Here is a 16,685-nt window from a genome sequence, read left to right on the forward strand (position 1 = left end):
CATAATTGTATAAAAATAACTTCATTTTCTTCTAGCCGCACTATGATCTGAGTAGAATGAAAAATTTTCGATGTTCGACTAAAGACAGAAGTATCAGTAAAAAAAATCAAAAGTAAATATATGTATAATGAGTCATATATCACATTTAAACAGCACAGTGTTTGCAAAAAAACATATCACAAATTTTTTACAGTAAAAATTTACTAAGTATCTCATTCTAGGTAAAGTCGATGTTTATCTATGCGATAAAAAATAGGATCATACATTTTAGTGTATTTTAGGTAGCAATTTATAGACGCACATATTTTTGAGTCAATATTTATTTAAGTTAGTTTCGGTGACTCACTTAAAAATCCTTCGATTAAAATTAATAAAAAAATGTGCTTATTGTCAATGTGACTACTTGCTTATATTTTTAGGTTCAATCTTCGGAAAGAAATATTAAATTTCGTTATCAGTTAGGTTCTTTCTTAAATGTCTAATATTTTCTTACTGTTATGTAAACAATAAAAACAAAGTTAATACATTGTTATAATTTGAGACGAATAAATTTGTAGGGTCTTTATTAATCGTGAGACAATTATTTCCATTACATTTTTCTTACTGTTAAATTTAACTTAACCTATATTTGTATTCTTCACTATGAACAAATAAATGAATTCAATATTAATTTAAATGACTTAAACTACGACTTCACAAATATTAAATTTTCGAACATATTCCAACGCTGCTTCATAAAGAAATCTAATTTGTACCTAAAACAGAAATCATTAAAATTTAAAACTATAAAGTTAAACAACTTACAGGATTTTTTAAAAACTGAGCACAGTTTTGTTTGACGGTCTTGGTGGCCTCAAAAACGTTGCAACCCCGGTGTGTGTTAATTTTTTCCAACAAAGAGACCAACGCCACAAAAAGGCCACTGGCTGTTGTTCCATTGCTTTAAACAAGGATGTAAGAAAGATCAAACGGCAATATTTTACTTAATACCACCGTTCCCGGTTTAACGTATATAATTTTAACAAATTTTTCTTCAGATATACCAGTTGTGTCAATTTTGACAGTGATTGGTGATTGTACTAGGTATATGTGTTTTTAGTGTTTTCTTGCCAAACAATAACAGTTTATATGATTTGTTAACAGACCAGTGGAGAGTAGGGATTTAAGTTGATTACTGTTACTGTTTAATTATAATAATATATACCGAATCTGTTTTTTAGACGAATAACAATAAATCTCGTTGATTTAAACGCCGAGAACTATCTTTAACAATGCGTAAGTACTGATAGAAAGCTACAGTGTAAAAAATTATGGCATCTATTTAAAATATGAAGGTTTCGGCGAACAAGTGTTTCCAACCAGAAAAATTTTTCCTCTACTTGGGAGGTTTTTCTTTAAGTTGATAGCATTAGACACCACCGGAATTTGATTGGCTGAAAACCCAACACCAACGTCAATTTGTCTATAATCAGGTAAACTCTCTCATCTCAAGCCCGGTCCTGACACAATTCTAGCACGTGAAAGTGGAGGGGATAAAAACAGGCGCCCTGAGTCAGTGCTTCTCACACCTATTTTTCAAGTCAATGTTTACGCAATTTATTTTCGCAGATTTTATAACATTATTTCTTCTTTTGTTAGATGCTCTGCTAAACTATGCCAAATTGATAAAAAACTTGTAAATTACTATGATCTTTTTATTTATATATGTTGGACGTAAAGGCTTTGAAAACACCTTTTTTCGCGGCGATTTTACAATTCCAAAAAAATATATTAAAATTTGGATCGAAGCTGACAAACGCATCAAAAGGTCACCTACCTTGTTTTGTTCAGCCTCCTGGGTTGAGGGTTTGTAGACCGCATGCACAAAGGAACCACGTGTCTAAGTTTCGCGACAACAATTCGCGATTGACGTCACACAAGATGGCAACTGCGTTCACTTAACGCCCACCTTAGCGATGTTACCTCTCTGAGGGTTTCTCGATGACTCTCTTCGATAACAGCGCCAACCCCAAGTACCGGGCCCTTTTGCTCGGTACTATGGCGCCTCTAGTGGAAAGTGACCAAAATACACTTGTCAGCAATCCGCGGGAAAACAAACAAAATCAAAACAAAATTTTAAACAAACTTCGAACCGGAACAATATAATTATTTCGTGTTAGATATATGTACCGGGTGACTATTAATGATAGAAGCAAATTTTTGTGTTAGCAATTCTGAATTTGGCATCGATGTTAGTTAGTTCACAGTTATCATGGAGATAGGATGACAGGAGGGAGCATGCTTCATTTAACCAATGTTAAAGAACCGCCGACAAAGGGCTCCACGTAATAACCATTTATGACCCTTTCCGTACTACATTATCAACAGGTAGCAAGTAGCAAAAGAATTTGATCCTTATCCATTCATGACCTTTACCATTGACACTGATTAAATACATGTACAGTATTGACATATATTTATTTAATCATCATATGTCCAGTCCCTCGACAAGCGTTTTCGAGCACACCACTGGAACAACCAGTTTCTCGGAGGAGCTGGAAAAGACAGTCGAAAGGACGATGCCACACGCCCTTTCAAACTATCTTCCCTCCTCTTATTCTACCTCCATGACGGTTATCGGTTTTGATATGAGCACGTCTAACAAACGTGTTGATTGGTTGAGATGATGGTAGTTGTCATAAAACTCACTTTGACGGTCAGATATACCATCATAAAATTTTAAATAGCTTGCCAACCTGACAAAAAGATCACAGCCATTAATAGTCATTCGGTGTAGGTATAGTAAACGAGTTAAACATCAACTTAATTTATCTAAGGTAGAACTTCATAAACGTTAAATTCTCGAACGTATTCCAAAACTGCCATGTAGAGAAATCTGATTTGTTCCTAAAACAGAAACGACTTAAAACTACTACCATAAAGTTAAAACACTTACAGTATTTTTTAAAAACTCAGCACAGCTTCGTTTGGCGGTGTAGGCGGCCTCAAAAATGTCGCAAGAACGATGCTTATTAATTTCCTCCAACAATGAAACCAATACTACAAAAAGGCCGCTAGCTGTTGTTCCATCGCTGTAAAGTTAACAGCAGTGTGAACAGAATTCAAGCTTTAATATTTTACTTACTAGCACGCGACAACAATTTGCCCGTTGTATGGTGCAATTTTGTCGTAAATTTGAATTAAGTCTTTTGTGCTCGAAGGCGTAGCATTTGTACGTTCCCAGGTTTTAACGTATAAGATTTTAACGAATTTTTCTTCAGACTTTCCAATTGTATCGATTTTAACAGTGATTGTGTTGTATATATCATTACTGTCGTCTTGACAAACGAAAACGAGTTTATTTGATTCGTTAACAAACCAGTGAAGAGCGTCTTTAGGCCAGAAACTTGAATAGTCCTTAGGTGATAATGTGTAATATTAATACTTAGGAACATATACATATTTACCTCGTGGTTGTGATTTGTTCCATTTAACCATACTACTATCTCGGCTTCGTGGCTTATAACTAGATTCCAGAAACTGCGTAAAGTATTTTGTGAAGGTTCTTCTATTACAATGAATCTTCTGGGAAAATTGAAGCAGTCCACAGATATAGGTCTCATGTTGTTGGACCTGTTGTCTGCATACAACGGGAAATGTAGCAGTGTTTTATGTCTGAATACTTAAATATTGTGTACCTACCTTCAGAAATCATAAAACCTCTATCTTTGTCATTACGGGTTTGCCTTACAGCATCGTCTAAGCGATCGACGAGACGTTTTATAGCAGTTTCTTGCATACCTTGTTGAATTTCCAACACAAAATTATTCGACGCGTTCGAAGAAGGAAAGTAAAATTCCAACAGCACAAAGTGGCAAAAAATGTACTGATCCACATTACTCACCACACCGTCCCTTTGATATCTCATCTTACTTAGCGTTTGAAAAAAATCGACCTTCTTTTCTTTCATGGTCATTCTTATAACACTGTCGCATAAAATGTACATTCCTGTTCTTCCACAACCTCCTCTAAATAATTATTGTTAATAAGTTTTCAAAGTCTTAAGTCGACTTACTCGCTATGAACGACAACAGGATATTGATCCCGTAATCCGATTAACTCCTTTACAAAAGCGGTAAAGGTTTTAACACACGAGGGTATGCCTTGAATAGTCCAGGTAAGGTACTGAAAATGCTGAACTCTACGAGTCTTATTTTTTTTCTTCACCTCAAGGATTCGGTGGATGTAATTCAAGTTTTGCGTTACGGAAACGCATTCTATCAAGAACGATCCGAACCTAAAGTGAGAAAAATCGTTTGGCCAATACTTTTGGCATTTACTGCACTCTTTCTCTTCCAGCTTGCACAACATGACTATTATTTTTACGTTTTCTTGGCATATCATTGACCAAAAGTCGTGAACGGTAGACGTTAAAGGAGTTTGAGTAACGATGTATGCTTTCGGGTGTTCATAGCCCTTTGGAAATTGCTGTTTTAAAATGGTACAAATAAATATGTACTTACATCAACGTAGTTTGCGTTTATGTAGTCCTCATTTTCGTTATCGTTCAAAATCACCCTCGTGTCGTCATCTGGAAAATAATAAATGAGCTGGGGTTCCGTGTGCTCTGACTCTTTCGATAAAAGTTATTTTATGTAGAACATTTTCTTACATGGCAAAATATCCTTGTAGTGATTTTTATGGACGTTTTTGTTTAGCCGGCCGTGGATACAATCTGCAGCCTTTCTTGTTGGTACCTCCTAAAAATGTAGTTCTTAAATTCGTGTTAGCTGTTTTTGAATTTACCTGAAATTGTTGTGTAAGTAAACTTTGATAAATATCGTCTCGTAATGACGCAAAAAGGTAAACTGCATATTCATTAATGTCCACGGGCCCAAAGGAAATCTTTGTTTGGTTACTTGTGTTGATTAATGTTTCTTTTTCTTTAACTTCAATCATTTCAGGAACTTTTGAAACTTTAGATTTAAGTTTGTATCTACAACGTTAATGTAGGTACTGAAATTGTTAAACTTAATTGATAATAATGAGTGTACTAACCTATAATAACATATCCCTACAAGTAAGGCAACGAGAAGGATTACACTTGGCACAACTGCCGGAATAATAATAATCTTCCTTTTTTCAGTAGCTGTAAATTCGATAGGAATTTCTTCACGGTCTGTTTTTAGAAAATAAGATTGATATGCCACGTCTTGGAATTCTGAATGGATGTCGCATGGTGGATTATTTTCCATGCATAGAATTTTATCTTTCGAAAGAAAAATTAATCCTTTCGCTTCGTGTTCCTCTGTGATTCCATTATGTTGTTTTATTGTAATGTTGTAATTCGTATTTACTTGTGATCTTGATTTTGATTTTACTAAACGACATTCTTCTCTACACCATAATATAAAAGCTTCATTTGACAATTTAGAAATGGGTTTAGAGACTACGAAATAAATCGCTGTTTTTTCACCATCATGAGCGTTTTGTGCCCAAGCAGTGAACTTGTATCTTTCACCATACCTGATTTTAATCTGAAACAATCACGGTTTGACTGGTGTAGAAGAAATGTAGAGTATTATACAGTTTTGTTATAGTTTATCTCTTTGAAAACTTGGATCGTATCATGTTCTGTCCCACTGCTGCTGTTTAGTACTGTACGGAATTTTTCAATTTTTCCATGTGTGTAAAGTGGGTACTCCCATCTGAGTATCACTTCGTTCGTTGATTGTGGACTTAATTCGATCCGCAAATTTTGAGGTGCTTGAGTTACTACAAACTCAAATTGATTAATTATGTTTACACAAATAAAAAACGAACCATTTTCGACATTTACAGTAAAACTAGACTCACTCCATTCAGCAACTTCGTAGTTTTTTACGTGAACCTAAGACAGTGTTTTTATTAGATACAACTTCAAACTTATGTCATTTTATATACATATAACTGTGAAAACTGACTTAATTTTTTTTAGAAAACGAACATTATAATGTTCTTATAAACTCACAGTCACTTGGTAAACGCTAACTTTTCTTCCCCGAGGTATATTTGTGCACTGAAATTCGGGCCACATTTCGCAAGAAAACGTACGATTCGTTGTAGTAAGAATTGACGTGTTATCGCTGAGAGCAACATTGTAGGCTTCTATTTTTCCTGTTGGTGGAAATGATTCCTTCCATCTTATAAATAAAGTGTCTTCGTCATTAGAATATATATGTAAACTATTCACTGGTTGTGGTGCTGCAATAAACAAAAATGATGAATTTGTTAATTTTAAAGAGATAAATGCTCATTCACCTGACGGCATTGATTTCGTTAAATAAGTTTGTTTTTTGTCATGCTGACCAGTCCTTTTCGCAATTACTATGATGCTGTATTCTGTAAATGGTGATAAATCTTTTACATCTCTAGTAATGTTAGCTAAGTAATTTAGTAAATGATAGGGATCAATTTTAGTAGATTTATGTGCACACCACTCGCTTGTGCATATAAGTTCAATTAAATATTTCAACGGTCCAGTAAAACTGTCACATTTGTTTAATTCGAGGACGATTTGATTTTTCAAGAAGATAACATTTCTTGGTAATTCTGCGGGAAATATTTCCTTCGTTGAAATTTGAGGTATCACAGTTCTTTGCTCTATGAATTCATCGCTTCCATATTTTGTAAAGAACAACTTGATGGTACATATTTTAAAGTGTGTTATAGTCAGTTCGATACTTGTTTTAGATGTGGTGTTATATTTTTCGTTTGCTTCGTCGGCGCAGAATGATTTTTTACACTAAAAATGTAAACAGATTCAAGAGCATAATCTTATTAAAAAGTATAATTAAATACAAAACAGAAAAGAGCAAAATCATAGATTGTGTCACTCAACATTAATTTACAACTCTAGCGAAAGAAGAAAAATAAAGAGACATCGCGTACACAAAAAAACAACAAAAAGGTAAAGTTAAATAATTACAAAAGGTAATACAACAATTTACCCAGAAAAAGATAAGTAAAAATTAGGGTGATGAATATAGATATCGTCCACGAAACAGAATGTTCACTTTACAAACACTAGTACATTTATTAATACAGAGATCGGCACTTTTGAATGTAAAGAAATATAGAGATAGTAAAAAAGTAAAGAATTTTTGTAAAAAAATGCATAAGTTTTGAAACGTGCAGAGGTTTGACGAAGAGGAAACTTGCTAAGCATAGAAACAGAATTCAAAACATTTTGTGCTATTATATTGGCGACATTTATACCTTATGTGTTATCTTGCACGTAATAGTTTCATCTAGATCAGGTTTACTCCAGTTTAATATGATCGTATCATTGTCTTTCACATGTTCAGTCAAAGATTCTAAAATTGTCTTTTTAATCTTTTAACTATAGGGTGTTTTTAAAGACATCCAAAAAAATTGGTATATTCAACCGTCTTAAAAAATCATACAAAACTTTTATCATTGTATCAATCTCACAAAAAAAATACCCCTATACTACACTTTTAGTGCGCCATTGACAAATATTAACAAAATGCAAGGTGTGCATAATTAATTGATTCCAACCAACTAGTCTAAAATATTATATTATTTTTCAAAATTTAAGCAAATTTCAAGGTCGACAACTTACCAGTGTAGTTAGCGGAGATCACAACCCTCGCAAAACTGTAGGGTCGCGGACGTTACAGTAAACAACACGTTTTGTTGTACATCTGTGTTGTATTCGTCTATAATATTGTAAACAAAAGAAAATGTAACTAAATAGTATGTTATATAACAGAAAACACAGAATTTACATTGCTTTCACTCTCATGTTTCAACACTGCTGCTGTACATAGCAAGGACTTTAGAGCCGTTTGCATTGAGGGCTTAATGCTGATTGTTGTTGACATTAAATGCCAAATGAAAAAGTGACAAGCTGACAAGTTATTAGAAAAACATTCTGATTCAGAATCAGAATCGAGAGAAATTATGATTGGGGGTATGTCTTCATATGGTGCATTACCCATTAAACGCTTCCAATCATCCCTGATCAGCCGTTCACAATGTCTAATAAAATTTTGCCATTTTTCTGCACCTACTGTAGCAAGAGCCTCCCGCCATAAGGACTGTACAACACCAATAGCACCACCGTGTTCCCGAATATGTTTATTGTAATATAGTTTACACTGTCCCCACGCCAGTTCAATTGGATTATACTGACAGTGGTAGGAATATTGAAAAATAGGTGGATAATTCCTCTTGCTCTCGTCACTGCCATACCATTTATCCTGGGCATATTTATAAATCTGTTCCTTTAGGATCTCTGCTGGGTGCTTTTAAATTGTTCTTCTAACTTCCCCACTCCGTAAGAACATAATCTATCATAAATATTGCGATAGAACGCGCTCATAGAAACGATTCAAAATTAATGCGGTTCTTGGCGTCTCAAGTGACAGATCAGTCACTATTGCATTGTCGATAAAGTAAAATAAGGAGGTGTAAAAAAATACTAAACTACACAGTAAGAGTAAATTTTTGGGTTTTGCGTGTCCTTGACCTTCGCGCCCATTTTGAAAAATAATATAGTGAACATTGACATGTAAAAAGTCAAAATTTGTTTCTCGCCTGTCAAGTTTTTTAGAAAAGAGATTAGCAGTTTTTCGGAGATGCTGAACAACGGCATTGAAAGTTCCATGGTCTGGTAAATTCCGACTGGAGAAAGCTTCAAGTTTCAATACCATTTCCAAATGTTCTGCCGTACATTAAAGACCACGTCGGTCATTTCGGCATTTGCATAACTTTGAATTTTTCAAGAAAAGCTCTTTGAAAGTTCTTCTTTCTTTTGGCAAACCACAAGTATTCTTCTTTACCTGAAAATAAAATTAGCCCGCCGCAAATGTTGCTTAACAAACAACGAATTGCCATAAATCAGTAGCGCATGCTAAATTTTGATCGATTTTTTAGTTTGTCTCAAAAACGGAAAATTAATTTGAGGTGATTTTGAGTTTATGACATGTGTTCTCATGTCCAATTTCCCGTTACTTTTTTTACATATCTTTCAAAAACACCCTGTGTTGTATTATTGGATTAGTTACTTACTTTTATATACGGTTAACTTCGGGATGGTACCTTCTTGAAATGATGAATTATGGCTAACCAATATTATTCTAAACTGATAAGAATGATCCCGCGAAATGTTTGTTGGGAACGATTCATTATTTTTTGTAATGGAGAATTGTTGGTCTGTGTAATTTTTGAACCCACCATTGTCAAGCTAGCAACATTACATAAAAACAAGCAACAACTTACAGTAGGTGTAATATACCTTTTTCCACTGAATATAATAATGTTCTGGCGTTTCTTCGTCTCGTCCATATTCAATATTTGTTAAAATTCTTATCGACTCGTCGTCGCTAGGTTCTAAAATAGGTGCCTTTTTCACGACGGGAAATTTATACACACATTGTTCTCCGAAGTACTGTGCCTTACATTTTTGACATCCGGTTTTCTTATCACATTTTTCGCAGTTAATACAATTTTTCAAACAATCTAATCCCCAAAAATCTTCTTCACATTCTAAAATAAGAAATAGTTATTTTAACTGTTTTCAGTTGTTTACGTAACACCTTCTCTACAGTTTTCTCCCTTGAAACCCCAGGCACAGTGACATTTATTTTCTGACAAACATATTCGATGTTCCTCACAATTGGGATATTTCGGCCCCAAAACTCCATCGCATTTAATGTTACATTTTTTTCCTAGAGAGGAATTGTTGCAAAGTTCATTTGAAGAACTCGTTTTTTTTAGTTCCGCACACGTCTGGTTAGTCCAGGGTGTACTCAAGTTTGTTCGATAAATAACTGAAAATCATTTTATAGTTAAGATTTTTATTCGCGTATTTCAAGACGGAAATATTCGATGCGATCTTTAGTTTAATTTAGCAAAAAATCTACCTGTTTCAGAACTACAACTATGTACATCATCAATTGCCCAATAACCCTCTTTACCGTTGTCGCATCGTCTTCTGTCAATCGAAAGCGTTTGATTAATCGCGTTAGGATCAGTCCTTATTTCGTATTTTTTCCACTGTTTTAATTTGTTCTTCTCGTTAAATCCAGCTATTCTTGTAATGCTGTTTGCTGGTTGTACCGAAATCATCAGATAAGATCCTTCATCAACAGAAACATAGAAAGAGACGCAACTCAATGATGTTATGTTAATGTATGTTAGATTTGTGCTAGGTGTTTTAGAGTATCGAAATTGATCTGAAAAATATAGCTATATTATTGGTTGTTATCTTATTATGGTCAACTTCTTACATTTATGTACTTTTCTATTTAAATTGTCTGGATAAAACGTTAGCCACTCCGGTTCAAAGTCCAGTTTTGTTACATTAACAACATTGTTGTTTTCAGAGTTGACTAGACTTACATGTCTAGTATTTTTTATTTCGTAGTGCTGCCACTGGCAAGCGGAGTCGGTGCCATTCAACTTTAACACCGGAAAATTAGTGAACTTAAGAAATGCATTTTTGTCACATACTCACATTTCTTATTTGTATTTTTTTAGAGTGTTCGTAATTCTTGTTATGTAAAATAATTGTCGAATCTTGTTTTAAACACAATGAGAATCGGTCTCTAGATCTCACAAAGTCTGCTCTAAAATCTGAGAACCACTATAGAAATGTCCTTTTGATGTGTGCTTTACTTACTTGTCCAACGTTGGTCAAGTACTGTCCGAAACTCAACACTCGACCCTGTCCATTTCCAATCATCGTCATATATATGGATTATTTCAGGAATTGTCCGTTTAAGTTTTACAAGGTTATCGGCATTTGTTACGTATATAGTGGAGTTAACAGAATTTTCTGTTAAAACACACGTGATATTGCTATCTTTAATTAACGTTATTACTTCGGCTGAAATTAACACACTCGCGAATACATAATTGTACAAATTTAACTTCATTTTCTTTCTACACGCAGTATGATCCTACCTACCAGCAAAAAAAGCAAAATTAAATATATAATCAGTCATATCAGTTTTAAACAGCAGTGTTTGCTGGGTAAAGTTTTTTAGTTTACCTAACCAATAAAAAATATTATTATTTATTTTAATGTATTAAGTAACAAGTTACACACGTAGTTTTTAAATCAATATGGATTTATTTAAGTCAGTTTCGGTGACTCACTGAAGGCACTTTGATTAAACTTAATAAAAAAATGTGCTTGTTATGTTGTCAATGTGACTACTTGCTTGTATTTTTAAGTCCTATCTTTAGAAAGAAATATTAAATTTCGTTATCAGTTAGGTTCTTTTTAAAATTATTAATATTTTCCTACTGTTGCGTAAATAATAATAACAAACTAAATATATTGTGTAATTTCAAAGGAATAAACCTGTATGGTCTTTATTAGTCGTTATAAAATTATTTGTATTACATTTTTCTTACCGTTAACCACATTTTCTTGCTAGCCACACTATAATCTCAGCAGAATAATTTGAATTTTTAATGATTGTATTAACGATAGATCGATAACAACGAAATCAAATACTCCTATATTAAGAGTCATATCAATTTTTAAATAGTAAGTACTTGGAAAAAGAACTTTGAAAATATTTTTAATCACAAAAAATTTACTTCTTATCTTATGTTATTTTTAAAATACGACTAAAGTAGTTTATTTACATTGTAACAGATACGGTCATACATTTTAATGTATTAGCCAAATAGCTGTGCACTTATTTTTGAAGTCAATATTTACGTAATTTATTTTCGAATATTTACTTCTTCTGTGTATCCTCTGATAAAATATGGCAAATTAATAAAAAAACCTGTGAATCACTATAGTCTTTGTTATTATTTATACCATACAAGCGTATAAGAGTAAATGAGTTAAACATCAGCTTAATTTATTTAACCCACCACTTCATAAATATTAACTTCTCGAGCATATTCCAAAGCTGCTTCATACAGAAACCTAATTTGTTCCTAAAACAAAAATGACTAAAAATCAAAAACACACAGCCAAAGAACTTACCGATTTCTTTAAAAATCGTACACAGCTTTGTTTAGTTGTGTAAGCGGCTTCAAAAACGTCGCAAGAACGGTGCGTATTCATTTTTTCGAATAAATAGACCAAGGCTACAAAAAGCCCACCGGCTGTTGTCCCATCGCTTCAAAATTAACAACGTAAAGAAAAATTAAAAGTCAATGTTTTACTTACTGGCACGCGACAACAATCCGCCCATTGTGCGACAAAATTTCGTCGTAAACCTGGATTATGTCTTTAGGGTTGGAAGGCGTAGCGCTTGTACGTTCCCAAGTTTTAAGGTATATAATTTTAACGAATTTTTCTCCAGAATTACCAATGGTGGCGATTTTGACAGCAATTGTGCTGTATATGTCACCGTTATCTTCATAAAGGAAAACGAGTTTGTTTGATTCGTTAACAGACCAGTTTTGGAGGGAGTCGTTAGGCCAGAAACTTGAGTAGTTCTTAGATGATAATGTGTAATTGTTTAAGGGTTACTTAGGAATATTTAAATGTTTACCTCGTCGTTGTCTTGTGGTCGATTTAACCACAGTACTATCTCGACTTCTTTGGTTATGACTAGATTCCAAAAACTGTGTAGGGTATCTGATGAAGGTTCTTGTGTTACGATGAATTTTCTGGGATAATTAAAGCAGTCCGCGGCGATAGCTCTGATGTTGTCATCTACATAGAAAATGTATTACTTTTCTAGTAGATTAAATTTACTTTACCTACTTTGGCAAATTGTCGAACGGCACTGCTTTGTAGCTTCATCTAAGCGATCGACGAATCGTTTGATGGCAGTTTCTTCCATAGCTTGTTCAATTTGCAACACCAAGTTTTTCGATAAGTTATCCCCAAAGTGGTACTCCAAAAGCACGAAATGACAGAAAATGTACTGACCCAAATTGCTCACTAAATCCTTTCTTTGACTTCGTATTTTCTTTAGTGTTTTAAGAAAATCGACTTCCTTTTCTTCAATGCTCATTCGTATGACGATGTCGCACAAAATGTATACTCCTGTTCTTCCACATCCTCCTCTAAATAATCATCGTTAAATAGCTTCCACAATTTTAAACGAACTTACTCGCTGTGGACGACAACAGGATATTTTTTATCACTCACTTCGATTAGTTGTTTTACAAAGCCAGTAAAACTTTTAACAGACGCCGGTACGCCTTTCATAGCCCAGGATAAGTACTGAAACTGGTGAACTGTACGAGTCTTGTTGTTCCACTTCAAGTAAAATATGCGATGGATATAATTCGATTTTTGAGTAACGGAAACACTCTCTATCAAGAACATTCCATGTCTGAAGTGGGAAGAATCGTCCGGCCAGTACTTTTGGCATTTAGTGCACTTTTGCTCATCTAGAGTGCACAACATGACTATGATTTTTACCTTTTGTTGGTATACCATGGACCAAAAGTCGTGCACGGTGCATGCTAAAGGAGTTTGGGTGGCGATGTACGCTTTCGGTGATTTGTAGCCCTTTGAAATGTGTTATTTCAAATTTTTACAGCTGAAAATTACTTACGTCAACGTAGTTTGCGTTTATGTAGTCCCCGTCTTCGCTATCATTCAAAATCACTCTGGTGTCGTCATCTGGAAAAGTATTTTTAATTTACGTTGTCCCGAGTTTTGTTGGATTTAACATTTACATGGTAAGATATTTTTGAAGTGATTTTTATTGACGTTTTCGCTTAACTGGCCATGAATGCAATCCATGTCTCTTGTTGTTGATGCCTCCTAAAAATGTAATTCTTCAATTCGTAGTCACTATTTCCGAATTTACCTGAAACTGTCTTATCAATTCATGATCCGTATTTTGTCGTAATGAGGAGAAGAGGTAATTTGAGAATTCATTAATTTCCACAGATCCTAAAGAAACCTCATTTTGGTTACTTTTGTCGATTAGTGTTTGTTTTTCTAAAAGCTCCATAATGTTTGTAGCTCTAACTTTAGATTTAAATTTGCACCTACAATATTAATATTGTGTAAAATTGTTAAACAAGGAATGTACTAACTTGTAATAAATTATCATTAAAGCAACAAATATTAAACTTAATATTAGTATTAGAATGATAAGTTCGGTTGAATAAGTCAACAGTCCGGTGAAACTGTTGCATATTTCGTTCGCTGAATTTGGAAACTTCACAGTTGTTTGGTCTATGAGTTCGTCGTTTCCATTTGTTGTAATGAATAACTTGATGGTGCATATTTGAACGTCTTTTAGGGTCAGTTCGACTGTTGTTGTGTTTGTGGTGTCAGAGTTTTCCTGTGATTTGGGAGAACATAGTGATTTTTGACACTAAAAAGTAAGCAGGTGTGAGCACTTAAATTGAAAGAATTAAGTAGAGGAAGGAAACTCAACTAAAATAGTGTGGCATTCAAGAAAAGAGAACTGTTGTCTAAATCATACCTTGTGTGTTATTTTATAACTATCAATTTCACGGTTATCAGGTTTAGTCCAATTTAATACGATCGTATTATTGTCATTTATATGTGCAGTCAAGGATTCTAAAAATGTATTTTTAAAGTATTAAATATATAGCTTTGATTATAGCATTATGATAATTTAGGTTACTCACTTCTGTGTATGATCAATTCCGGGATGTTGTCTTGTTCAGAAGACAAATTATGGCTGACCAATATTATTCTAAATCGGTAGGAATAATTCCGTGAAATGTTTATTGAATACGATATATTATTTTCCTTAATAGGGAACGGATGGTCTATGTAATTTCTGAACCCATGGTTGCTGTCAAGCTGGCCATTTTTCCACTGAACATAATAAAATTCGGGTTCCGTTTCGTTTTCTCCATGTTCAAAGTTTACTAAAAGTTGTACCGAATCGTCGTCAATTGATTGTACAACAGGTGGCTTTTTGGCCACGGGGAGTTTATATACACATCGTTGTCCGAAGTACGGTGTCCTACATTTTACACAGCCGATTTTGCTATCACATTTTTCGCAGTTAGTACAATTTTTCGAACAATCTAATCCCCAAAAATCTTCTTCACATTCTAAAATAAGAAATAGTTATTTTAACTGTTTTCAGTTGTTTACGTAACACCTTCTCTACAGTTTTCTCCCTTGAAACCCCAAGCACAGTGACATTTATTTTCTGACGAACATATTCGATGTTGTTCACAATTGGGATATTTCGGTCCCAAAACTTCATCGCATTTAATGTTACATTTTTCTCCTAGAGAGGCTTTGTCGCAAGGTGCATTTGAAGAGTTCGTTGGTTTTAGTTCCGCACACGTCAGGTTAGTCAAGGACGGATCCAATCTGGTTCGATAAATAACTGAAAATTGGTGTTATGATATCCCAGAATTTCCACAAAAGTGTCTACCTGTTTCGGAACTACAACTGTGTATATCATCAATTGCCCAATAACCCTTGGTACCATTGTCGTCTCGTCCTCTGTCAATCGAAAGCGTTTGATTAATCGCTTTAGGATCAGTCCTTATTTCGTATTTTTTCCATTCTTTTAATTTGTTCTTCTCGTTAGTTGCACCTATGTTTATAATGCTATTTCCTGGTTGTACCGAAATGTTCAGATAACATCCTTCATCAACAGAAACATAAAAAGAGACGCAGCTCATAGATGTTATGTTAATGTATGATGGTTTTGTGCTAGGTGTTTTAGAGGATCGAAATTGATCTGAAAAATATAGCTATATTATTGATTGTTATCTTAGGATCGCGTTCTTACATCGATGTACTTTGATATTTAAATTGTTTGGAGACACTGTTAACCAACCCGGTTCAAAGTCCAGTTTTGTTACATTAACAACATTCTTGTTTTCAGAGTTGACTAAACTCACATGTGTACTATTTTTTTTTATTTCGTAGTGCTCCCACTGACAAGCGGTGAAGAGGCCATGCAACTTTAAAAGTGGAAAATTAGTGAACTTAAGAAATGGGTTTTTGTCACATACTCACATTTCGTATTGGTATGTTTGTAAAATGTTGGTAAGTCATGTCATGTAAAATAATTGTCGAATCTTGTTTTAAACACAATGAGAATCGGTCTGTAACTTTAGTGTCTGCACTAAAATCTGAGAAACACTATAGAAATGTCCTTTTGATGTGTGCTTTACTTACTTGTCCACCGTTGGTCAAGTACTGGCCTAAAGTCAACACTCGAATTTGTCCATTGCCAATCATCGTCATATATATTGGTTATTTGTTGAGTCGTTCGTTCAAGTTTTACACGGGAATTTATATTTCTTAGGTATATAGTTGAATTAACGGAATCTTCTGTTAAAACACAAGTAATACTATTGTCTTTAATTAATGTGACCACTTCGGCTAAAATTAATGCATTTCCAAAAAAATAACTAAAAAAAAATAACCACATTTTTTTCGCCATACTTTAATCTAGGCAGATGAAAGATTATGAATGAGCTGTTTATGCAAACATATTTATCAAAAAGCTTATCATAGCTTACATTTTGCTCTGATAAATATGTCGTTACAGCTACTAAGACGTTCTATTAATAAATACGTTGGACTTAAATTAGGTTGTTCTAATATGCAAACATAATCTTGTAATTCGTCAAAATTTGTTTAGGTGTGGTTTTGGCGGCATAACTTCTATTTTTGTTTTCTTTTTCAGTTGTCAGATTTGATGACGTTTCCATGTTGGAGATTTTTTCACTCGTTTCCTTTAGCATTTCTTTCGTTT

General features: G+C 33.9%; 2 protein-coding genes across 3 annotated transcripts; both read right to left on the reverse strand.

Moving 5' to 3' along the window:
• Window positions 1-546: 546 nt before the first annotated feature.
• LOC135126281 (uncharacterized) lies at window positions 547-11,499 on the reverse strand. Of its 2 annotated transcripts, XM_064052215.1 has the most exons (25): window positions 11,407-11,499; window positions 10,667-10,950; window positions 10,502-10,620; window positions 10,275-10,446; window positions 9,909-10,220; window positions 9,582-9,815; window positions 9,281-9,531; window positions 9,055-9,229; window positions 7,237-7,334; window positions 6,280-6,763; window positions 5,990-6,222; window positions 5,803-5,869; window positions 5,567-5,754; window positions 5,038-5,516; window positions 4,786-4,975; window positions 4,652-4,739; window positions 4,503-4,570; window positions 4,055-4,455; window positions 3,682-4,007; window positions 3,447-3,619; window positions 3,125-3,396; window positions 2,936-3,071; window positions 1,817-2,886; window positions 805-940; window positions 547-755 (listed from the first exon to the last, which is right to left on the reverse strand). In XM_064052215.1, exons 2-23 carry the CDS (start codon window positions 10,920-10,922, stop codon window positions 2,812-2,814), a joined length of 4,797 nt encoding a protein of 1,598 aa, XP_063908285.1. In that variant the 5' UTR covers window positions 10,923-10,950; window positions 11,407-11,499; the 3' UTR covers window positions 547-755; window positions 805-940; window positions 1,817-2,811. The 2 variants fall into 2 exon arrangements, with proteins under 2 accessions (XP_063908285.1, XP_063908286.1); XM_064052216.1 differs by lacking the exon at window positions 11,407-11,499 and having other exon boundaries at window positions 9,963-10,220; window positions 10,667-10,984.
• Window positions 11,500-11,792: 293 nt separating this feature from the next.
• LOC135126282 (receptor-type tyrosine-protein phosphatase alpha-like) lies at window positions 11,793-16,369 on the reverse strand. Its single transcript, XM_064052217.1, has 17 exons — window positions 16,103-16,369; window positions 15,941-16,056; window positions 15,711-15,885; window positions 15,348-15,659; window positions 15,066-15,299; window positions 14,581-15,015; window positions 14,412-14,509; window positions 14,017-14,300; window positions 13,785-13,968; window positions 13,651-13,738; window positions 13,527-13,594; window positions 13,077-13,480; window positions 12,725-13,029; window positions 12,510-12,673; window positions 12,182-12,453; window positions 11,996-12,131; window positions 11,793-11,946 (listed from the first exon to the last, which is right to left on the reverse strand). Exons 1-17 carry the CDS (start codon window positions 16,356-16,358, stop codon window positions 11,872-11,874), a joined length of 3,606 nt encoding a protein of 1,201 aa, XP_063908287.1. The 5' UTR covers window positions 16,359-16,369; the 3' UTR covers window positions 11,793-11,871.
• Between the last annotated feature and the right edge of the window lie 316 nt (window positions 16,370-16,685).

The sequence above is a fragment of the Zophobas morio genome, unplaced genomic scaffold (assembly GCF_036711695.1).
Source record: "Zophobas morio isolate AGI-343-1 ecotype UQ-CSIRO unplaced genomic scaffold, CSIRO_AGI_Zmor_V1 ptg000010l, whole genome shotgun sequence".
Taxonomy (NCBI): domain Eukaryota; kingdom Metazoa; phylum Arthropoda; class Insecta; order Coleoptera; family Tenebrionidae; genus Zophobas; species Zophobas morio.